The following is a 20,597-nucleotide window of genomic DNA, read 5'->3' on the forward strand; positions in this document are numbered from 1 at the left end:
AACTCCATGTTAAAAATTACAACCGAATCAGGCAGAAAAACGGATCCGTTGCATCAGTTTTTACACTATTTGCAACAGATCCGTTTTTTCCGAACATTAGCCGGATTCTGCCTGAAACAAAAAACCTGATGTGTGAAAGTAACTTAACAAGCACATTATGAACAAACTCACAACATTGCACAGGCACCTGCATGTTGGATTGTTCGCCTTTTTGACGTGGCACTGGCCACAAATGCACTGTCAACCACACAAAAATATTACCACACAGTGCTCCATACTGTATAATGGCCACACATAGTGCTCCATACTGTATAATGGCCACACATGGTGCTCCACACATATAATGGCCACACATGGTGTTCCACACTGTATAATGGCCACACATGGTGCTCCACACTGTATAATGGCCACAGATAGTTACTCCTACACACGCGGCTCTGCTCCGTACACCTCGCACACACCTGGCTCTGCTACATCCACAATATAAACCCCTCCTGACTCCACACATAAGCTTACCCTCATCCAGCAGTGAGCACCATGACAGCACAGCAGAATCCTGCATGCATACACAAGGTCCCAATCATGTGACTCCTGACTCCTCCCCTTCTTTGACCTCATTACAGGTCCTGTGTGCACAGAGCAGCATCAGCAATAAATGTGGTGTGTGGCTCTCTGCAGGTGGAGGAATCTGTGGATCTGCAGTGCGGGACAAGTACATTCCCGCCCATGACTGTGGGGCGGACTCAAAATCGGGACTGCCCTGTGGAATACGGGATGGTTGGGAGGTGTGAGTAAAAGTTAGTTAGTAGTGTTGAGCGATACCGTCCGATACTTGAAAGTATCGGTATCGGATAGTATCGGCCGATACCCGAAAAATATCTGATATCGCCGATACCGATATCCGATACCAATACAAGTCAATGGGACATCAAGTATCGGAATGTATCCTCATGGATCCCAGGGTCTGAAGGAGAGGAAACTCTCCTTCAGGCCCTGGGATCCATATTAAAGTGTAAAATAAAGAATTAAAATAAAAAATATTGTTATATTCACCTCTCCGGCGGCCCCTGGACATCAGCGGGAGGATCCGGCGTCCGGCACGGCTTCTTTCTTCAAAATGCGCGCCTTTAGGACCTGTGGAATGACGTCCCGGCTTCTGATTGGTCGCGTGCCGCCCATGTGACCGCCACGCGACCAATCAGAAGCCGCGACGTCATTCCTCAGGTCCTAAAAGGCGCTCATTCTAGGACTTTAGCTGAGGAATGACGTCGCGGCTTCTGATTGGTCGCGTGGCGGTCACATGGGCGGCACGCGACCAATCAGAAGCCGGGACGTCATACCACAGGTCCTAAAGGCGCGCATTTTGAAGAAAGAAGCCGTGCCGGACGCCGGATCCTCCCGCTGATGTCCAGGGGCCGCCGGAGAGGTGAATATAACAATATTTTTTATTTTAATTCTTTATTTTACACTTCCGATACCGATACCCGATATCACAAAAATATCGGATCTCGGTATCGGAATTCCGATACCGCAAGTATCGGCCGATACCCGATACTTGCGGTATCGGAATGCTCAACACTATTAGTTAGTGGTCATAACCATGGATACCTAATCTACTGCAATGCCCTGCACATGGGGTAAGCAACATAGCAAATCAGAATAACTATACTACATTTCATATTGGAAGGGTTTGCTAATATTATTATTATTATTATTATTATTATACCTATTACAAATAATGATAGGATCTTGGAGATGGAATTACCTCTTTAATACTATAAAATCATGGACAGATGAAGTCAAAGCTCTCATACCAGGCTTTACCATAGTAGTGTTCTGACATGTCTACATGATGACAGAAGATTTTAGGCCTCAGTCACATGGTGGAGCTGTGTGTACTTAACCTGCATAATGGCTGATAGTCCACAGCATTCAGAATTAGGCAATCCATGTGTAGGCAATAAAACATGCCAACATTTTTTTTCTTCATGGAATTTAAATTAATTAAAAAAAAAAAAAAACTTGTTTGCAAGAAATTGTAGGCCCCTAGTGGTAAAGTACGGGCCCATAGCCTTCTACAGATCTGTAAAGACTGGATCCCTAGGATGGTCATGTGTATGAGGACACAGAATGATATTTTCCACTTCTATTCTCTTTTTATGTAAAATAGCACTAAAGGTATTATAACAAAGAACACAGTTTGTCTTTGTTAATTGCTGCAATTAACCACCGATCTGTGATTTTCTTTACAATATTCATATTCAGCAACGCTTCTAAGCAGTATAGCATGTGGGTTTTTTCTGCTGGCATCCCCTGCGTAAAGATAAAGTATTTATTCATTGTCGATGAACAGATTCCAAGTATTCAATGCAGCTCAAGTCTGTTACTTCAATACATTTTCCAGTACTCGGCCAAGAGGAATTATACTTTTCTCTATTCATTTCTTTTACAGATGGAAAATTTAATTTGCAAATTAACTTCTTTCAAAAACGGTATTTAAAAAAAAAAAAAGTAGAACAAAGATTTTATTGGTTCAGTCTGTGTCGGAAATTTAATCACACAGTCTATAAAAAAGCAATTTTCTCTTAGAAAAATAGAAAAATATGTAGCAATTCGCATGGATGATTTATGCTGCCAGATATTTTGAAAATGAATATAAATTTCTTTAAAAAAAAAGAGGTCTTTATTAAGCTTTTGATTCTATTGATTTATCTTTTCTATCCACAGTGTAATCTGAACACACTTTCCTTACCAGCAAATTAAACGGTAGCAGAAGTCCTTCCACAGTAGTATGTAGTGGTTTTCAACAGATGGTAGTGATATTCCCTATTAATAACTAGAACAACACATTTCAAATACGCTACTCTTGGCAACGGTACACCAGGGGTCTACTGGATAGCACTTGGACTCTTTGAAATCTCTTGTTTCCCATGACTCTACTGGTTGTCACACTAAGGCCAGGGTCACGTGTCTGCAGATTCTCTCATCCGAGAGAGTCGGATCGACACTCCGATTAGTTTTTGATCTGTGTGTCAAACTAGTGTGATCTAGTTCTCTTGGATTTGAGAATCAGAGCACACAGTGAGGAGAACATATGGACAGATTTTTTCCATCTTCTTCTTTCTGTGAGCCCGCATAAATTGGACATCACTCAGCTGTCAGAGCAAAAGAGGGGAGAAGCCAGCGCAGCCTAAGGTTAAGACGCAATACATAAAGTGCAAATGCACATATTAATTTCTAACTGTATTATCAAAATGAGACATTTAGCAAACAATTGATCAATTCTTTGAGCCACCCCGCCTCTTCACGGCATTCTCATATTGGGGCAGTCCTACACTACGTTTTTTATATTCGCTGTGCCATAAAGGCCTCCTAAATGAACTAAATGCAAGACCACATTAAAAACATGCTGTACCTGGAGCATTACTGAGTCACCCCCATGGTGCCAGAGTAGGCAAGCGAGGATAAAGGTTGACCAGGTCCAGACAGACATTTCAGATCCAACCTCCACACTGCCCATCCAGAACCACTGATAAAGAGTGAGACAGGCTGAGGCACAGGTGCATAATTAAACAAAGCCTGAGGCAGGGCAGGGCTGCTGTGTGTGTGTACAGCAGCCTATCAATCACAGAAACACAGAAAGAATGGCGCACATAACCAGGCGCGGCGCACGGCAACAGTGGTGGTCAAAGAGGGGAGAAGCCAGCGCAGCCTAAGGTTAAGACACAATACATAAAGTGCAAATGCACATATTAATTTCTAACTGTATTTTCAAAATGAGACATTTAGCAAACAATTGATCAATTCTTTGAGCCACCCCGCCTCTTCACGGCATTCTCATATTGGGGCAGTCCTACACTACGTTTTTTATATTCGCATTTAATGTGGTCTTGTTTTTAGTTCATTTAGGAGGCCTTTATGGCACAGCGAATATAAAAAACGTAGTGTAGGACTGCCCCAATATGAGAATGCCGTGAAGAGGCGGGGTGGCTCTTGCGTCTTAACCTTAGGCTGCGCTGGCTTGTCCCCTCTTTTGCCCATCATTCAGCTGTCATCCGAGTGCAGTCCGATGATTTCCACACACCCATATACTTGAATGATCGAGTCTTGTCCAATTTATGAGTCAAATCACAGCATGCTATGATTTTTTTCTCATACCAAATCATTATGAGAAAAAAACACGTTGATCAGCAACGCCCCATTACATATCAGTTGTCCGAGTGCTAACTGATAAAAATAAAAAATCGGATAGCACACACCCTATTAATAGAGTAGTGTGAGCGAGCCCTCACTTATAGATGCGGCAACCAATATACCGTCTCTGATGCTTTTGGATGTCTGGAGGATGATCTAGATGGACGCCACCGGTCCTGCACTAACTCCTTGACTGACAATCACTCAGCTGCTTTTATCTCCTCTCAGAAACTGATACCAAGCTCTTCTCAGCCCTGACTACCATACTGAACACTGCCAACACAAGGGATCGTGCTTTCTGTCCTCCATGAAAGTATTCCCCCTCTGTTGCTCCCACTTTTGTAGATTACAAGAGGACATACTGCTGGTGGTATTTTATGGAAAATGGTGTCCTATCTATGATTCTAGAGCATGACCATAGGGGAGGTGAAGGGCCCAGTCACATCAGGGCTCTAGTGCTTTAGGAGTAGAGTTGAGCGAATATGTTCGGAAACAAATGCCGAATCCGAATTTGCCATATTTGTGCCATTTTTGTAACCTATCCGTGCCGCATTTATGTTTGACGATCGGTTCCGAACATATTTGCTCAACTCTAGTCCCATTTACTCCAATTACGTTCAGCTATGTTCGGCGAATACTGCAAAAAAAAAACTATTCATCGGCAATCGTAATCCCGAACCGAATTTTGAAAAATTCGCTCAACTCTATTTAGGAGGCCCAAAGTCTTTTTGCCTTATTGGAAGACATTACACAGGCTATATTATACAGAATGCCTAAAAATAACAAAAAAAAAGAATCTATATGCATCCTTATGAAATCAGAGGCTTACAGATGTCCAGTAATGACTTCAGGTACTGCTATAGAATAGGTACAAAATGGAATGATAACATGACCGGGTGCATGTGCGTTTTTCATTTTTCATTGTAATTGAATTGGTTTCTATTGTCAACTTTTTTTTTCTCCCATGATTATGTCCACCGCTATTTATAATGCACCACTTAGGCAGGAAAATTGCTTTCTGTTAAAAGTTAAAACATTCTTTCAATCTGTTAAATTTTGTCTAGGTTCCGTTGGAGAAGACGTTTGCTGATTATATCTTCTGCCAATGATGAGGAATGGGCCTATCAACAGCAGCTTTATGCACTGACTGGACAAGCTTGCAATATGGGTATGTATAATATCAAAAAAATGTATTTCTACTAGCAAAGGCTGGTGCTAAACAAATGCTGCTCTCTATGTATATTTCTTTCCTGTCCATCAAAATATCAAGCAATATATTATACTAGATTGTGGCCCGATTCTAACGCATCGGGTATTGTAGAATATGCATGTCCCCGTAGTATATGGACAATGATGATTTCAGAATTCGCGGCAGACTGTGCCCGTCGCTGATTGGTCGAGGCAACCTTTATGACATCATCGTCGCCATGGCAACCATTATGACATCATCGTCGCTGTGCCCGTTGCTGATTGGTCGAGGCCTGGCGGCCTCGACCAATCAGACGCGGGAAGTCTACGTCCTTTATGACATCATCGTCGCTGTGCCCGTCGCTGATTGGTCGAGGCCTGGCGGCCTCGACCAATCAGAGGCGAGGGATTTCTACGTCAATACTGTGCCCGTCTCTGATTGGTCGAGGCCTGGCGGCCTCGACCAATCAGAGAGGCGGGATTTCCAGGACAGACAGACAGACAGAAAGACAGACAGACAGACAGACAGAAAGACAGACAGACGGAAAAACCCTTAGACAATTATATATATAGATAGATACCTCTGATATAGTTTTGGAGCGGTGACTGAACCAGCGCCGGGGCCGCCCGTGACTGAAACCGGAACCCTGAGGGGGGAATAAAGTTAATTTTCTCCTGACAGTGTTTCCATTAAGGGTGAGCCCTGAGCAGGTTAGTAACGTTATTAACTTGCAAATTAACCCCATATCTGCAGGTTAAGGGCGGTTTTTCTGGTGACAGGTTCCCTTTAATGGTTAGAATAATGTTGGAGATATGGAAGGCTTGATTGCGTGCTAGAAAAACTGATGGAACACAGATGGTAAAAACTCACACATGGAGTATAAATGGATGAAAATCTGATCCAGCCCACTGATAAAAAAAAAATCTATTTTTTCATATATGAGAAAAATCATTGATGTCTGAATGAGAGAGTAGATAGATTTTGTTTTTCTTCGGTTCTACGAAAGGAAGATAACAGTGCATACGTATTATGGTTTATAGACAGATTCTAACTTACAGAAGTTAGCGCTCACAATTCTCCAGGCTGCCGAGTTTCCGGCTTTCCATGATGTCTTACTGTCGCTATAGAGGTACTGTAGCTTTGGTGATTAATTATTACTCTGTGATCGAAATTACTTGAGACAAGTTACACAATTGTGATGCAGAAAAAAATGAAATCACCGAAATGTACAACAGCACATTTTTTGGAATTTGGGTTGTAGTTAAACAGGTGCCATGAAGACAACCCATTTTTTAAATAGAAGGTGGCCTCAACTGAGCACTATGGGTCATGCTTATTTAACAAAATATGGTATAGTCTTCTTTATAGTGTCTATAAACCCTAATGAGGTATCTGCACAGGAATTTACTTTTACATTTTTTTTTGGTGTTCAATAAGCTATCAAATATTTCCAATACCAAACGGTAAAAGTATGAATGCACCCAGGGCTGGACTGGTAGTTCTGGCAAATGCCAGAAGGACCTGTCCGGTCATGGGCCGCCATGTCTGCTATGTTGTTAACAGAATCGGTGTTCTCAGGATACCCATACTGTTAAGAGTTGTGATGGAGCACAAAGTCGCTGACTCAGTCACTTATCCCAGCAGGCCATGGGTATCATTAGTGTATTGGTCTTGTAGAAAATCCTACTTTCCTCCATCCATGGTAATATTAGTGATATATCCCATCTGGTTCATGGGGACGGGGACAATATGGGCCTGTGTGATTTCAAATGCCAGGGCTGAATTTCAGCCCCAGTCCGTATCTGAATGCACCATAGACATACTGTATATAACAGGTTGCAACTTTATAGTAACATAGTTATTAAGGTTGAAGGAAGACTTTAAGTCCATCTAGTTCAACCCATAGCCTAACCTAACATGCCCTAACATGTTGATCCAGAGGAAGGCAAAAAAAACCATGTGGCAAATAGTAAGCTCCACATTGGGGAAAAAAATTCCTTCCCGACTCCACATACGGCAATCAGACTAGTTATGTTAAATATAATAAATTATAAAATGTTGTTCATGTTCAAGGTGGATCTGTGCTTTAAATTTAACGGTAAAGGGGTTGACAGGTCTAAACTGACAAGTCTGCAGTCACTCTAGATTTCCAGCCTCATGCAACATACTTGCATTGGACCGCGTTGGGAATAGTCTAGTTGGGTCATGTAACTGCCTTTCCCAGCACTGATACCCGAGAATCCTCACAGCATGCAGTTTAGACAGAAGAACCCCTTTAATACTGATATTTTACTTTTACTTTATTTATAGCTTCTGTATAATAATCAAACTGAAGAAAGGCCTTTTCCTATTAAAAAATATCACAATATCTGAAATTTATCACAATTCTATCTATTGTTCCTAACATAACAATTTGAGATGTATTCACGATCCATTTTTTGATTCATGGCAGCTCTGGTTCCACTCTGTTTTTAACCCCTTTACCCCCGAGGGTGGTTTGCACGTTAATGACCAGGCCAATTTTTACAATTCTGACCACTGTCCCTTTATGAGATAATAATTCCGGAACGCTTCAACGGATCTTGGCGATTCTGAGAATACTTTGTCGTGACATATTGTACTTCACATTAGTGGTAAAATTTCTTCGCTATAACTTGCATTTATTTGTGTAAAAAATGGAAATTTGGTGAAAATTTTGAAGATTTTGCAATTTTCAAACTTTGAATAACAAAATAATTTGTATAATTAGTTTAATTATAGTAATTAGGTAACATTTCACACATGTCTACTTTACGTCAGCACAATTTTGGAACCAAATTTTTTTTTCGTTAGGAAGTTATAAGGGTTAAAAGTTAAGCAGCGATTTCTCATTTTTACAACAAAATTTACAAAACCTTTTTTTTAGGGACCACCTCACATTCAAAGTCACTTTGAGGGGCCTGTATGGTAGAAAATTCCCAAAAGTGACACCATTCTAAGAACTGCATTCCTCAAGGTGCTCAAAACCACATTCAAGAAGTTTATTAACCCTTCAGGTGTCTCACAGGAGCAGAAGCAACATGGAAGGAAAAATGAACATTTAACTTTTTAGTCACAAAAATGATCTTTTAGCAACAATTTTATTTTCACAAGGGTAAAAAGAGAAAATGAACAGATAAAGTTGTTGTGCAATTTCTCCTGTCATTGCTCGGATCACACCAATCTGCAGCTGCAGACCTTGCTAGGCCTGTCCTAAACACTGGCCTAGGATTGGTGCTATTACAGCACCGATCCAGGAAGGTACCGGCAGGGCACAGCGCGGTAACACTACAGCTGTCCCCTGACATTGGCATGATCATTGATCTCACAAATTTGAGCAGTTTTGGCCGATGACTGGCATTGCCAAGCACTGGCCTAGGATCGAGTACATCGGTATCCTAGCCTGGGACCTCACTGTTTCAGCCGAAGCAATAAGAAAGGCTGCGATTGGCTGTGCAGAATTGAACAGCCAATCACAGCGATTGGAAGGCCGGGTGGGTGGAGACAGGCCCTGGGATGCCAACACCATCTTCCTCCAGGTAAGATAGCGTCAGAATTTTAATGTGATCACCGTGACTTAAGACGCAGTGTCGAATTAAAGGGCATGACATACTATCCCATCCATGGTCATACGGACCTGGGTCACATGGACGGGATAGTACAAATAGGAATAATTTGTAGCCGACAGCACTTCAACGCAGGAATTTACGTTCCAATCCTATGGCCCAATTGGAGAGAAGTCACAGTCCAGTATAAAAAAGGAACATCATCCCATCCAGGTGATGAAAGATTAAAAGAGCTATATTCTGCCATCATCATGGCAGAATAAAGCTCTTTTAATCTTTCATCACCTGGATGGGATGCTGTTCCTTTTTTGTACTGGACATGGACGGGATAGTACGTCGGATGTCAGAAAGGGGTTAATGTTGCTTTTTCCTTTCAGGACCATCGAGGGTTAATGTCAGGTTTTTTTCCCCTGCTGGCAATCTGGTGTAACTGCAGTGCTGTTAGGTCAGCTGATGTGGAGGGGACCACTTCCACCATCCTTTAAATGGTCACCTGATGCATCAGCTGACTGATGGTGACATACTTTCTCTATTGAGACCAGCCTTGCAGGAGCAGCTCTCTGGTATCAGCCACTTCAGGTGTTTTGGAGTCCTGTTGCTGTGCTATCTGCGGTGTGGAGATTGGCAGCATTGTCTGGAAGCTAAGTGTGGTGTTTTCTCCTCGTCCCTTTCTTGTTTGTCACTGTCCCTTGTGTGATACTATCTGCAGTGGTCAGGCTAGCTCTCTTTGCCAGCCAGTGCACTAGCCAGGGCAGTGTGTGGTGACAGTGAGGGATGGGGTTCCTGAACAGGGGGGAAGGACCCGCTTAGGGCATTAGGGGAGTGCAGGGTCAGGCTCAGGTTTGAGCTGCAGGTGACCATTCCTTAATTTCCATATTGATAGGGCCCCCTTTTCCATCCCATTGTGTATTTGCTGCGCCGTCTGCTAATGACCCCCCCATGGGGTCGCTATACGTATCGTGACAGCAACCTTCAGACCAGCCGTCAGTTATCCTGACCTGCGCGTGACAGCTTCATAGTAATACATGCTGTCACATTCAGGTCAGGAGAGCCGTTGGCCAGTCCAAGGATTGCGATGCGATCCTCTCGCATGTAGTATGGCTGTCTGACTGTTCACTTACTGGACTGCTTGGTGTAGTTTGGATAGGATCCCTGTTTTCTCTGTTGTAGATGTAGCAGTGCTTTGAATTCTAAGCTATGTATAACCTCGCCCACACCTTTGGTTGGTAGCTTACTGTGTACAGGGTAAATTGTCAAGAAGCTGGTGGGGGCAGGATTACACATATTACCCTGACTGATTTGCATGTGAGACCTAGTCCTATTGTGATAATCTCCTGCTGATAAAACACTGATTGTATTGAAACTATAGCACACAGCCTAATAAGTGACACATCGCTGGAATCTGGGTTTCTATTACTACATCATGCTGCTCTCAGAATAAATATTAAAAACCTGCTGACAGGTGCTTTTTAAGATTGAATTGCATGTGTATATTTTTCTTTCCCAGAACATCGCTTATGTATGTATAAACCTGGTGTTTGTTTATGTATTAAAAAAAAATTCTAAAGTTTGGGGGAGGATAGGAAATTAGATGGTACATGTGTACACCTATTGAGTTTCATGATTCACTTGGAAAGAATGTACCATAAAAGCATGCCTGCTGTAGATAAAAGCCATTGAGTTTACAAGTAAAGAAAATTATACATAAACTGTGTCTCTCTACAGTTAAAGGGGTATTCTCATTTTTGGAAGTTGTCCCTAATCAATTGGATTTGCAAGGAAAAAAATAAGCAACATGTGCATGAGATTTCAGACATCTGCTGATATTGTAAAATGCTGCTTTTTTCCTGCTGCAAAAGTGTGCTGGAAAAAAAACTGCATCAAAAGCACAACGTGCGAACAAGCCCTTATTGCTCTTGTTCCTGTGCAGTAATTTGCCAGTAAATGTATCAGTGTTTAATTTTCCATGTTGTACTGTGATATCACAGTTTGCAATTGTTATTTGAGGAATATATTTTAACCACCAATGCTTCTGAATCTGCAGCATATTTATGACCCTGTCATAGTGCAGGTCATAATTAGAGATGAGCGAATTTGTTCGACTCCCTCCTTATTCGGCAAGCTATAGCGTTTACTGAATAGCTACATAGGAAACCCGAATACCTGGATCGCTCAGGAAACTTTACTCAAAAGTCAATTCACAGTGGATTGACCAACTTACCTATAAAATATATACATATCACACACCATAGTTTAGAGCAACTACAGTACATGCGTGGCACTCCAGGAGTTTGGGTACCACAGTGGTACTGCCTTCCTCTCGGGGAGGGTAATGCCATGCCTGGAGACAGGAAGGATCCATTTGGCAGGTAATCTTACATGCAACACTTTCTGACTCCAGGCCAGGAGGGAGAGCTCTAAACCTGATTTAAGGGGAACTTCCCGATATACATCCTGGTCTGGAGGAGGAGGTAGACAGTTGGTAGCAGACAGTGGAGGAGCACAGAAGAACCTAAGAGCTAGAGGAGGGCTGCGACTGGGCCCCTCTAAGCAGAGTGCAGAAACCAGGAAGCCGAGGCTGTGTGGCACTGCAAGTCCAACAGCAGAACCGGAGGGCAGGAAGCTAAAAGTGACTTGCCCACCTAATACCTGAGGTACAGCAACAACTAGAGCCCAGAGTCACCGTGTGCAGAGACCCCAAAGGAACGGCTCAAGTTGCCTACCATGCAGGGACTGTCCCAGGACAGAGAGTAACCGAGGACCTTGTCAGAACACTACAGGCAGCAAGGGACTAGTAATTAGCGCAAATTGGAAGGCTCCCAAACTGACCTGGCAAAGGGATTTCCTCTTATCTTCAGGCTGCCTGGACTCCATCAACACCTGTTGCCGGTACCCTGGACTGAGGCTGACTACAACAACAGTAAGGCTATGTGCCCATGTTGCAGAATTGCCTGTGGAATTTTTTGTGTGGATTCTGCATCTCTTGGCAGACAACGCAGGTGCGGATTTGGTGCGTTTTTAATGCGGATTTACTGCGGATTTCTTGCATTTTTTACCCCTGCAGATTTCTATAATGGAATGGGTACAAAAACGCTGCAGATTCACAAAAATGAATTGACATGCTTCTTCTTTTAATCTACAGCGTTTCCACACGGAATTTTCCGAAAAGTGTGCACAGCATTTTTTTTCCATTGATTTCCATTGTACTGTAAATCACTTGCGGATCTGCAGCGTTTCTGCACGGAAAAAAACGCTGCGGATCCGCAGGAAATCCGCAATGTGTGCACATAGCCTAAACCAGGTAAAGACTTAACAACGCTGTATCCTTTACTCATTGACTGGCATACACCATCATCGCCATACACCTTGGGAGCCCTGGGGACCCCGCTTCATCTGTGGGAAGTGTCACCATCTTTGCTGCCATAACATCGCCCCAGAGGACACCTTTAAGCGGCGTCGGTCCCCTCTGACCGAGAACCACAGGTGGTGTCACGAATACAAACTTTATTCCTACAACTCCCTTAAAAGACCTTTCCCCTTTTACTTGGGTGCCCAGGGCCACAGACCCGGTCCCGAGTACCCCAGGCCCTGGCGGGCGACCCACATACACATAAGCAATAAGGCTATGCTCACACATTGCATTTTTGCAGCATTTTTTAACCCCTTTCTGACCTCGGACGGGATAGTACGTCCGAGGTCAGAAGCCCCGCTTTGATGCGGGCTCCGGCGGTGAGCCCGCATCAAAGCCGGGACATGTCAGCTGTTTTGAACAGCTGACATGTGCCCGTAATAGGCGCGGGCAGAATTGCGATCTACCCGTGCCTATTAACTAGTTAAATGCCGCTGTCAAACGCAGACAGCGGCATTTAACTACCGCATCCGGCTGGGCGGCCGGAAATGACGTCATCGCCGACCCCCGTCACATAATCGGAGGTCGGCTATGCTTCAGAATGGTAACCATAGAGGTCCTTGAAACCTCTATGGTTACTGATCGCCAGTAGCTGTGAGCGCCACCCTGTGGTCGGCGCTCACAGCACACCTGCAATTCTGCTACATAGCAGTGAACATCAGATCGCTGCTATGTAGCAGAGCCGATCGTGCTGTGCCTGCTTCTAGCCTCCCATGGAGGCTATTGAAGCATGGCAAAAGTTAAAAAAAAATGAAAAAAAAGTGAAAAAAATAAAAAAAATATAAAAGTTTAAATCACCCCCCTTTCGCCCCAATCAAAATAAATCAATAAAAAAATCAAATCTACACATATTTGGTATCTCCGCGTTCAGAATCGAACAATCTATCAATTACAAAAAAGCATTAACCTGATCGCTAAATGGCGTAGCGAGAAAAAAATTCGAAACGCCAGAATTACGTTTTTTTGGTCGCCGCGACATTGCATTAAAATGCAATAACGGGCGATCAAAAGAACGTATCTGCACCAAAATGCTATCATTACAAACGTCATCTCGGCATGCAAAAAATAAGTCCTCAACCGACCCCAGATCATGGAAAATGGAGACGCTACGAGTATCGGAAAATGGCGCAATTTATTTATTTTATTTTAGCAAAGTTTGGAATTTTTTTTCACCACTTAGGTAAAAAATAACCTAGTCATGTTAGGTGTCTATGAGCGTGCAGGAGACAGCGCTAGAGATAAGCGCTGACCCCTGCATCTGGTGCTGAAGCCGCCATTTATATCTTCTCTCCAGCAGCGTTCGCTGGAAAGAAGATATGAAAAATCCTTTTTTTTTTTTTTGTGTTTAAAATACAGATCCCTGTCCCCACCCCCCTCCCACCCCCTGTGCGCCCGCCCGCTGTTACTAAAATACTCACCTGGCTCCCTCGAAGCGTCCTCTCCGCGCCGCACCTTCTCCTGTATGAGCGGTCACGTGGTGCCGCCCATTACAGTCATGAATATGCGGCTCCACCCCTATGGGAGGTGGAGCCGCATATTCATGACTGTAATCGGCGGCACCACGTGACCGCTCATACAGGAGGAGCTGGCGCTGAGAGGAAGCTGCGAGGGAGCCGGGTGAGTATTTTATTAACAGCGGGCGGGCGCACAGGGGGTGGGAGGGGGTTGGGGACAGGGATCTTTATTTTAAACACGAAAAAAAAAAAAAGGATTTTTCATATCTTCTTTCCAGCGAATGCTGCTGGAGAGAAGATATGAATGGTGGCATCAGCACCACGCTGGGGGGACAGCGCTTACTGTAGCGCTGTCTCCTGCACGGCACACGGACTGCACACGGACAGCGTCCATGTGCGGTACGTGTATTACACGGACCCATTGACTTTAATGGGTCCGTGTAATCCGTGCGCTCCCACGAAGACTGACATGTCTCCATGTTTTGCACACAGACACACGGTCCGTGAAACACGCTGACATGTGCAGAGACACATTGATTTCAATGTGTCTACGTGAGTCAGTGTCTCCGGTACGTGAGGAAACTGTCACCTCACGTACCGGAGCCACTGACGTGTGAAACCGGCCTAACACAGTGCCTCCAAGATAAGCAGCATCTGTTGCTAATACTCCAATTGTAACAACTACCAAGTATTTCAAATACATAAAACACAAGGACTCATCATAGTTCACAATAGGGTTGAGCGAAACGGGTCAGCCATTTTCAGAAGTCGCCGACTTTTGGCAAAGTCGGGTTTCATGAAACCCGACCCGACCCCTGTGTGGGGTCGGCCATGAAGTCGGCGATCTTCTGAATCTGGTATCGGAATTCCGATCCCGAGTTCCGATATGTTTGCAATATCGGAAATCGGTATCGGAATCCATATTTAAGTGTAAAATAAAGAATTAAAATAAAAAATATCGCTATACTCACCCTCTGACGCGCCCTGGTACTAACCGGCAGCCTTTCTTCCTTCGAATCAGCGCTTGCAGGACCTTGCGGTGACGTCGCAGCTTGTGATTGGTCTCGCGACCGCCCATGTGACCGCTCGCGCGACCAATCACAAGCCGCGACGTCACCGCAAGGTCCTGGAAGCGCTGATTCTTAGGAAGGAAGGCTGCCGGAAAGAAGCAGGGCGCGTCCGAGGGTGAGTATATACCTAATAGGAATATACTCACCCTCGGACGCGCCCTGCTTCTTTCCGGCAGCCTTCCTTCCTAAGAATCAGCGCTTGCAGGACCTTGCGGTGACGTCGCGGCTTGTGATTGGTCGCGCGAGCGGTCACATGGGCGGTCGCGCGACCAATCACAAGCCGCGACGTCACCGCAAGGTCCTGCAAGCGCTGATTCGAAAGAAGGAAGGTTCCCGGTTAGTACCAGGGCGCGTCCGAGGGTGAGTATAGCGATATTTTTTATTTTAATTCTTTATTTTACACTTAAATATGGATCGCAGGGCCTGAAGGAGAGTTTCCTCTCCTTCAGACCCTGGGAACTATTGGAAACCCAATGCACTGCATTGGGTTTCGAGTTTCGGCCGACCCCGACCACGACTTTTTTTATAGGATCAGCCGATTTCACTCGACCCGACTTTTGAAAAAGTCGGGTTTCGTGAAACCCGAGCCGATCCTATAAAAGTAAAAGTCGCTCAACCCTAGTTCACAAAAAAGAAGGCGGACATAGAACACCAATATTATGCTCATAGATTTTACCACCCTTTCTTGACACTAGGACCTGTAACCCACCTCTTGTTTGCCAGCAATGCAGTGGGAAGTTCTTCAACGTTTTATGCAGCCAATAGGAATGTACTGTATATAGGACCAACCAATTTGGATCTCCCTCTTTCCATAATATCTACGGAACCTGCTTTGATGTTATGTTCTCTTCTGAGTAATTGCACAATATTGTGCATTAATTCAGTTTCATACACTTTTATATAGTTGTAAAACTAATCCAAAGTCACGTTTAAAACTATTTATTTTACAAGCTGATGACTTTCTTTCACTTGGCTACCTGCCCAACAAACACTAGTCTGAACAGACATGTGTTTTCCAGACACTTAGTATCGCCTGAAAGTTATGGAAAATACAAGTCATTTCTTCTCATACAGGGAGGTCTTGGGAACTAGTGACATTTGCCATCCTGGTTGTCAACATCAAAGGTGCAATGAAAATATGTATTAAATTGTTGTCTTCTAAAATACATATGGATTATTTAATAATTTTTATTTTGGGGATTTAATATTAACTTAAACTAAAACTAAAATATTTTGCATTAAAAAATATAAAACAATCTTTATGTAATATTCTCCATGGCTACAATTTGTGGAATCAGATAAGATTGTAGTAAACCCTTTTTGTCTAAAACACAAGTGGACAATTAATTATGCCAAGAGGCCACATAAAAAATTAGGACCGTTATGGAGGGCCGAATCATCTGAACTTAAAAAAGCACTCCCATCAAAGTTTTTATCCTTTTTAATATATTGCAATCATCATATTATATATGCCTCTGCTCCTCCTTCCCCCCGACAAGGATTGTGACTTACTCACCACCCAGGCAGCCCTGTCACGTCTCCTGCTCCGATTGCCGTGCCCCAGGGTCTGCACATCCCAACCAGGTCTCCTGGCAGTGCGGTTAGGGAGCAAGTGTGCGTGCGCAATTTCTTGTTTCTAAAAGGGACAGCGTGCAAGCTTCCAATGTGTCCCCAGCCGATAGCTGGGAAGCATTTAGTACTTAAGGCAAAGCCACCTGTTTGGAAGTGCCTGAGCAAAAATTGTCTAGTTAGTCTGCAAGCTGCTAGTCTGTTGTTAGCTTCCTGAATCTGTCCCATTTACCTGTACCTCAAACCACACCTGTGGTACCTGAACCTGAAGCCACTCTGATGGTACCTGATCCTTAAGCCGTTCTTGTGGTACCTGCACCTGAAACCGTGCCTGAGGTACCTGCACCTGGAACTGCATTTGCAGTACCTGCACCTGAAACGGCATCAGTGGTACCTGAACCTAAAACTGCTCTGGCGGTCTCTGAACCAGGACCTGTGCTTGAGACCCTCATTATCTAAACCAGTACTAGTGTCGGTCTCTTCTTAACAAGCTATATCATCTTTTCCATCAGAATCTCATCCTGCCTTGGACACTGAGTACCTGTCTGCTGTCCTGAACATTGGGGTCAGCTGCAGTGGTACCTGTCCTGGAGTGGCACCTGGCATCCACCTGTGACTCAAGTCTAACCCCACCATCAGGGGCTCTAGTGAAAACCCTGGTGTTTGCTTAGTTATGCCCATCCAGGTTCTCCCCGGCCCAAGGCGCAGTGGTCCACGATCCACCAGTGTGACAGTTTGTTCAGGCCATTGACCCCACTGGCTCTAATGCCCCTCCGCTCGAAGAGTTGTACCAGGAGATATCCGGGCAGTGCGAGCAGCATGATCAAATTCTGACCAACTTGCAGTCGGTTAGCAGCTGTTCAAATGCAGTGACGCCAGCTGCCTCATCTGTACCAGCGCCAGTTCAAGTTGCATAAACCTCAGCAGCTGCTGGAACTGGTCCTCATTTGTTTGCTCGACCACGTTATGACAAAATGAAATTTTTGATGTGCCAACCAGGAGGAGAAGCGTTTGTATGGCTCAACCCCTTACGGGAGAGAAGGGATACTGTGACCTCAGATCTGTAGGCCTTCCTCTGGGTGTTCCGCAAGGTCTGTGATGGGCCAGGCCGTGTCACCTCTGCTGCATCCTCTCACCTTAGACTGCATTAGGGTAGTCTGACAATGGGTCAATTTAGAATCCAATTCCGCTCCATGTCTTCTGAACATGGTTGGCATAACAAAGCGCTGGTAGCCGCCGTCTGGGAAAAATTAAAGACAAACTGGCTGGCAGAGACATCCCTGCTAACTTTGACGACCTAATTTCCCCGGCTATCCGTATCGACCTCAGGTTCCAAGAATTATCCCAAGAGGTGGCATGAGATAGAAAATCTCTTTGTCTGGATTTCAGAGGCTGTTCATTCCCCAGCCGTCTGCTTCAGCTGTCTCTCCTGAACTCATGCAGTTTGACCATGTCAAGCTAGCCAAGCAACAGCAGGAACACCATAGTGGAAGTCGGGAAACTTCCAAGCCTAGGGTCTGTTGGAGAGGCTACTTCAGGATGAAAGTAATTCCTCTCTACCATTGACTTTATTCGTATCAGTGTTGAGTGGTTCACAGAGATGGCCTATCTAGATTCTGGTGGTGCTGGAAACTTCACATGTAGCAGTACGTGGTGGATCAGTACCAGATTTCTGTCCTATGCCTTCAGAGTCCTTTGATGGTGTCATCTGTCAGTGAAAAGGCCACATTTGAAGTCGTGCATTTTGTTACTAAGAATGTGGAACTTCGGGTAGGAATTCTGCATATGGGGAAGATTGCATTCTATGTACTTCATAACCTGTTACATTCTCTGCTCCTGGACCTGGCATGGCTATGTCTCCACAAACCTCTAGACTGGAGACTGGAGATCCGGTGAAGTGCTTCATTGGGGACTGTCTTGCCACGAGAAGTGTCTTGCCCCTATACGTTCTCTTCGATTACCAGTGACTCCGTCTAGCTTACCACCCACTTACTGGTTGTACACTGACATCTTTGATAAGAAGGAAGCAGAGAAGTTGCCTCCACACAGGCTATACAACTGTCCCATTGACCTGCTCCTAGGATCTTCACCTCCTCGAGGTCGTATCTACCCCGTCATAGGCCGGGGTCAGATGAGCGTATGGCATCCAATGCGAGAGCATCGGATGCAATATGCTAATGAACCTCGGCTCCTGCTCTGCTGCGAGCAGGAGACAAGTGTCATGCGTCTGTGCTCCGAGCCTCTTGCACAGAGAGGATCAGAGCACAGCTGCAGAAGAGGCGGAGAAATTAACTTCTCCATCCTCATTTTCCGGGGTCAGGGTATAACGCACATCACTCGGATGATATCCGAGTGATGTGCGTTGTCTCACTCGCACCCATAGGCTTATATGGGTGCGAGTGAGTAGAGACTCAAAAACGGTGATGGGAGCAGCCCCATAGATGAATACTGGTCCAAGTGCTATGCGATGTTTTATCGCATAGCATTCGTCAGTATTCATCGCTAGTGTGACGCCGACCTTAGGCTGAGACCCAAGCCATGTATGAGTACATCAAGGACAAGGAAAATCTTGCAAGGGGATTCATCCAAAAGTTGCTCTTACCAGCAGGAGCTGTATTTTTTTCTTTATTAAGAAAGATGGAACACTCCAGCCTTGTATAGATTATAAGGGCCTGAACCAGATCACGATCAAGACAAATATCTGTTGCCCTTGATTCCAGAATTATTTGGATCACCTTGGAGGTGCCAAGATCTTCACTGTCTCAGAGGAGTATATAATCTGATCCGCATATGCCATGGGGACGAGTGGAAGACCGCTTTCAACACCCAATACAGTCACTACGAATACCATGTTATGCAGATTGGGCTCAATAACGACCCAGCTGTCTTCCAAGAGTTTGTGAATGTCATCTTCAGATATCTCCTTTACTCCTGTGTGGTGTACCTGGACGATACCCTAGTTTTCTCTCCTGACCTGCCTTCTCGTAACAGAAATTTTCGCCGTCTTGCAAAGGCTTAGAGAAAATCACCTGTACGCTAAGTATGAGAAATGCATCTTCAAGCAGTCCTCTCTGCCTTTCGTAAGAATATATATCATCTTGGATACAAGGATGAGGATGGATCTGGAGAAGTTGTCTTTAGCCACCCCCAGAAGTTGTTAAGGCAGTTCAGCAGTTACTAGGTTTTGCCAACTATTACAATCAATTTATTCCTTATTACTCTTCCCGGACGAGTGAATATTCGTAAGGGTGCCAATGCCAAGATATGGACTAAGGAGGCATTTTTCTCCCTAAAAGAGGCTATCTCTTCTGCTTCTGTGCTACACAAACCCGAGATATGCAAACAATTCTTCCTGGAAGTGGATACTTCATCCTCTGGAGCAGGGGCAGTTACCACACAGAAGTCATCAATCCATGCCGTATGGCAACCTGCTGTTTCTTCTCCAAGATCTCCCCTGCTCCTAAACGAAACTACTCGATTGGTGACTGTCACGGATGTCTCTCCGTGGTGTCACTAATTCGTCACTTACCGACTCTCAGCATGTGACTTGGGGTTGTGCCTGCAAGGGTTAATCTATCTCCCCACTCTCTCAGTCGAGCATTCAACCTCTGTCCTATGCTGTAATGGGAGCATAAATCACACACCGAGGCCAGACCACACACCCGCTCATACACGCTGCCACCACTCACCGAATACACGGGCGATGAGTCCCGGAAATAGTACTAATACTGTCTATCACTCATACGGATCATACAGTTTAAGGCTATGGATTCTTTTAGAACATTCAAGGTTCAACATGTTAAAGTTTTATGCTTTAATACAAAAAGGTTCAGTGCTTACAGTAAGAAATAGGTATTAAAATATGATAACAAAAAGACATACAACTATGCAAAGCAGTACAAAATAGCAGGAAAAAAACTTACAAAAATAGCTAACTTGTAGTCTGCTTTTGCTCCCTGAGGGGGGTAAATATGGAGTTGGTGGAACACATCAGCTTTGGCTGCCCTCACATGTGAACAATTTTTGCTGTATACAAGCCAAATTTATAGAGTCAACCTGGAGGTCAGATTTCTAGTCCAGCCCCTCAAGTTGATATTCTAATTGCTTGTTTTTTATTGGAGCACAGCC

The 20,597-nt window shown here is 44.4% G+C and overlaps 1 protein-coding gene across 2 annotated transcripts in view; it reads left to right on the forward strand.

The window, feature by feature from the left end:
• The window catches only part of CCDC80 (coiled-coil domain containing 80), a 181,026-nt gene that overhangs the window by 136,737 nt on the left and 23,692 nt on the right, over window positions 1-20,597 (forward strand). For both annotated transcript variants that reach the window (XM_069761671.1, XM_069761670.1), the window contains one exon: window positions 5,259-5,362. In XM_069761671.1, the coding sequence (XP_069617772.1) occupies window positions 5,259-5,362 (104 nt within the window). The remainder of the gene's footprint in view (window positions 1-5,258; window positions 5,363-20,597) is intronic.

Source organism: Ranitomeya imitator, chromosome 3 (genome assembly GCF_032444005.1).
Source record: "Ranitomeya imitator isolate aRanImi1 chromosome 3, aRanImi1.pri, whole genome shotgun sequence".
NCBI classification, from domain to species: domain Eukaryota; kingdom Metazoa; phylum Chordata; class Amphibia; order Anura; family Dendrobatidae; genus Ranitomeya; species Ranitomeya imitator.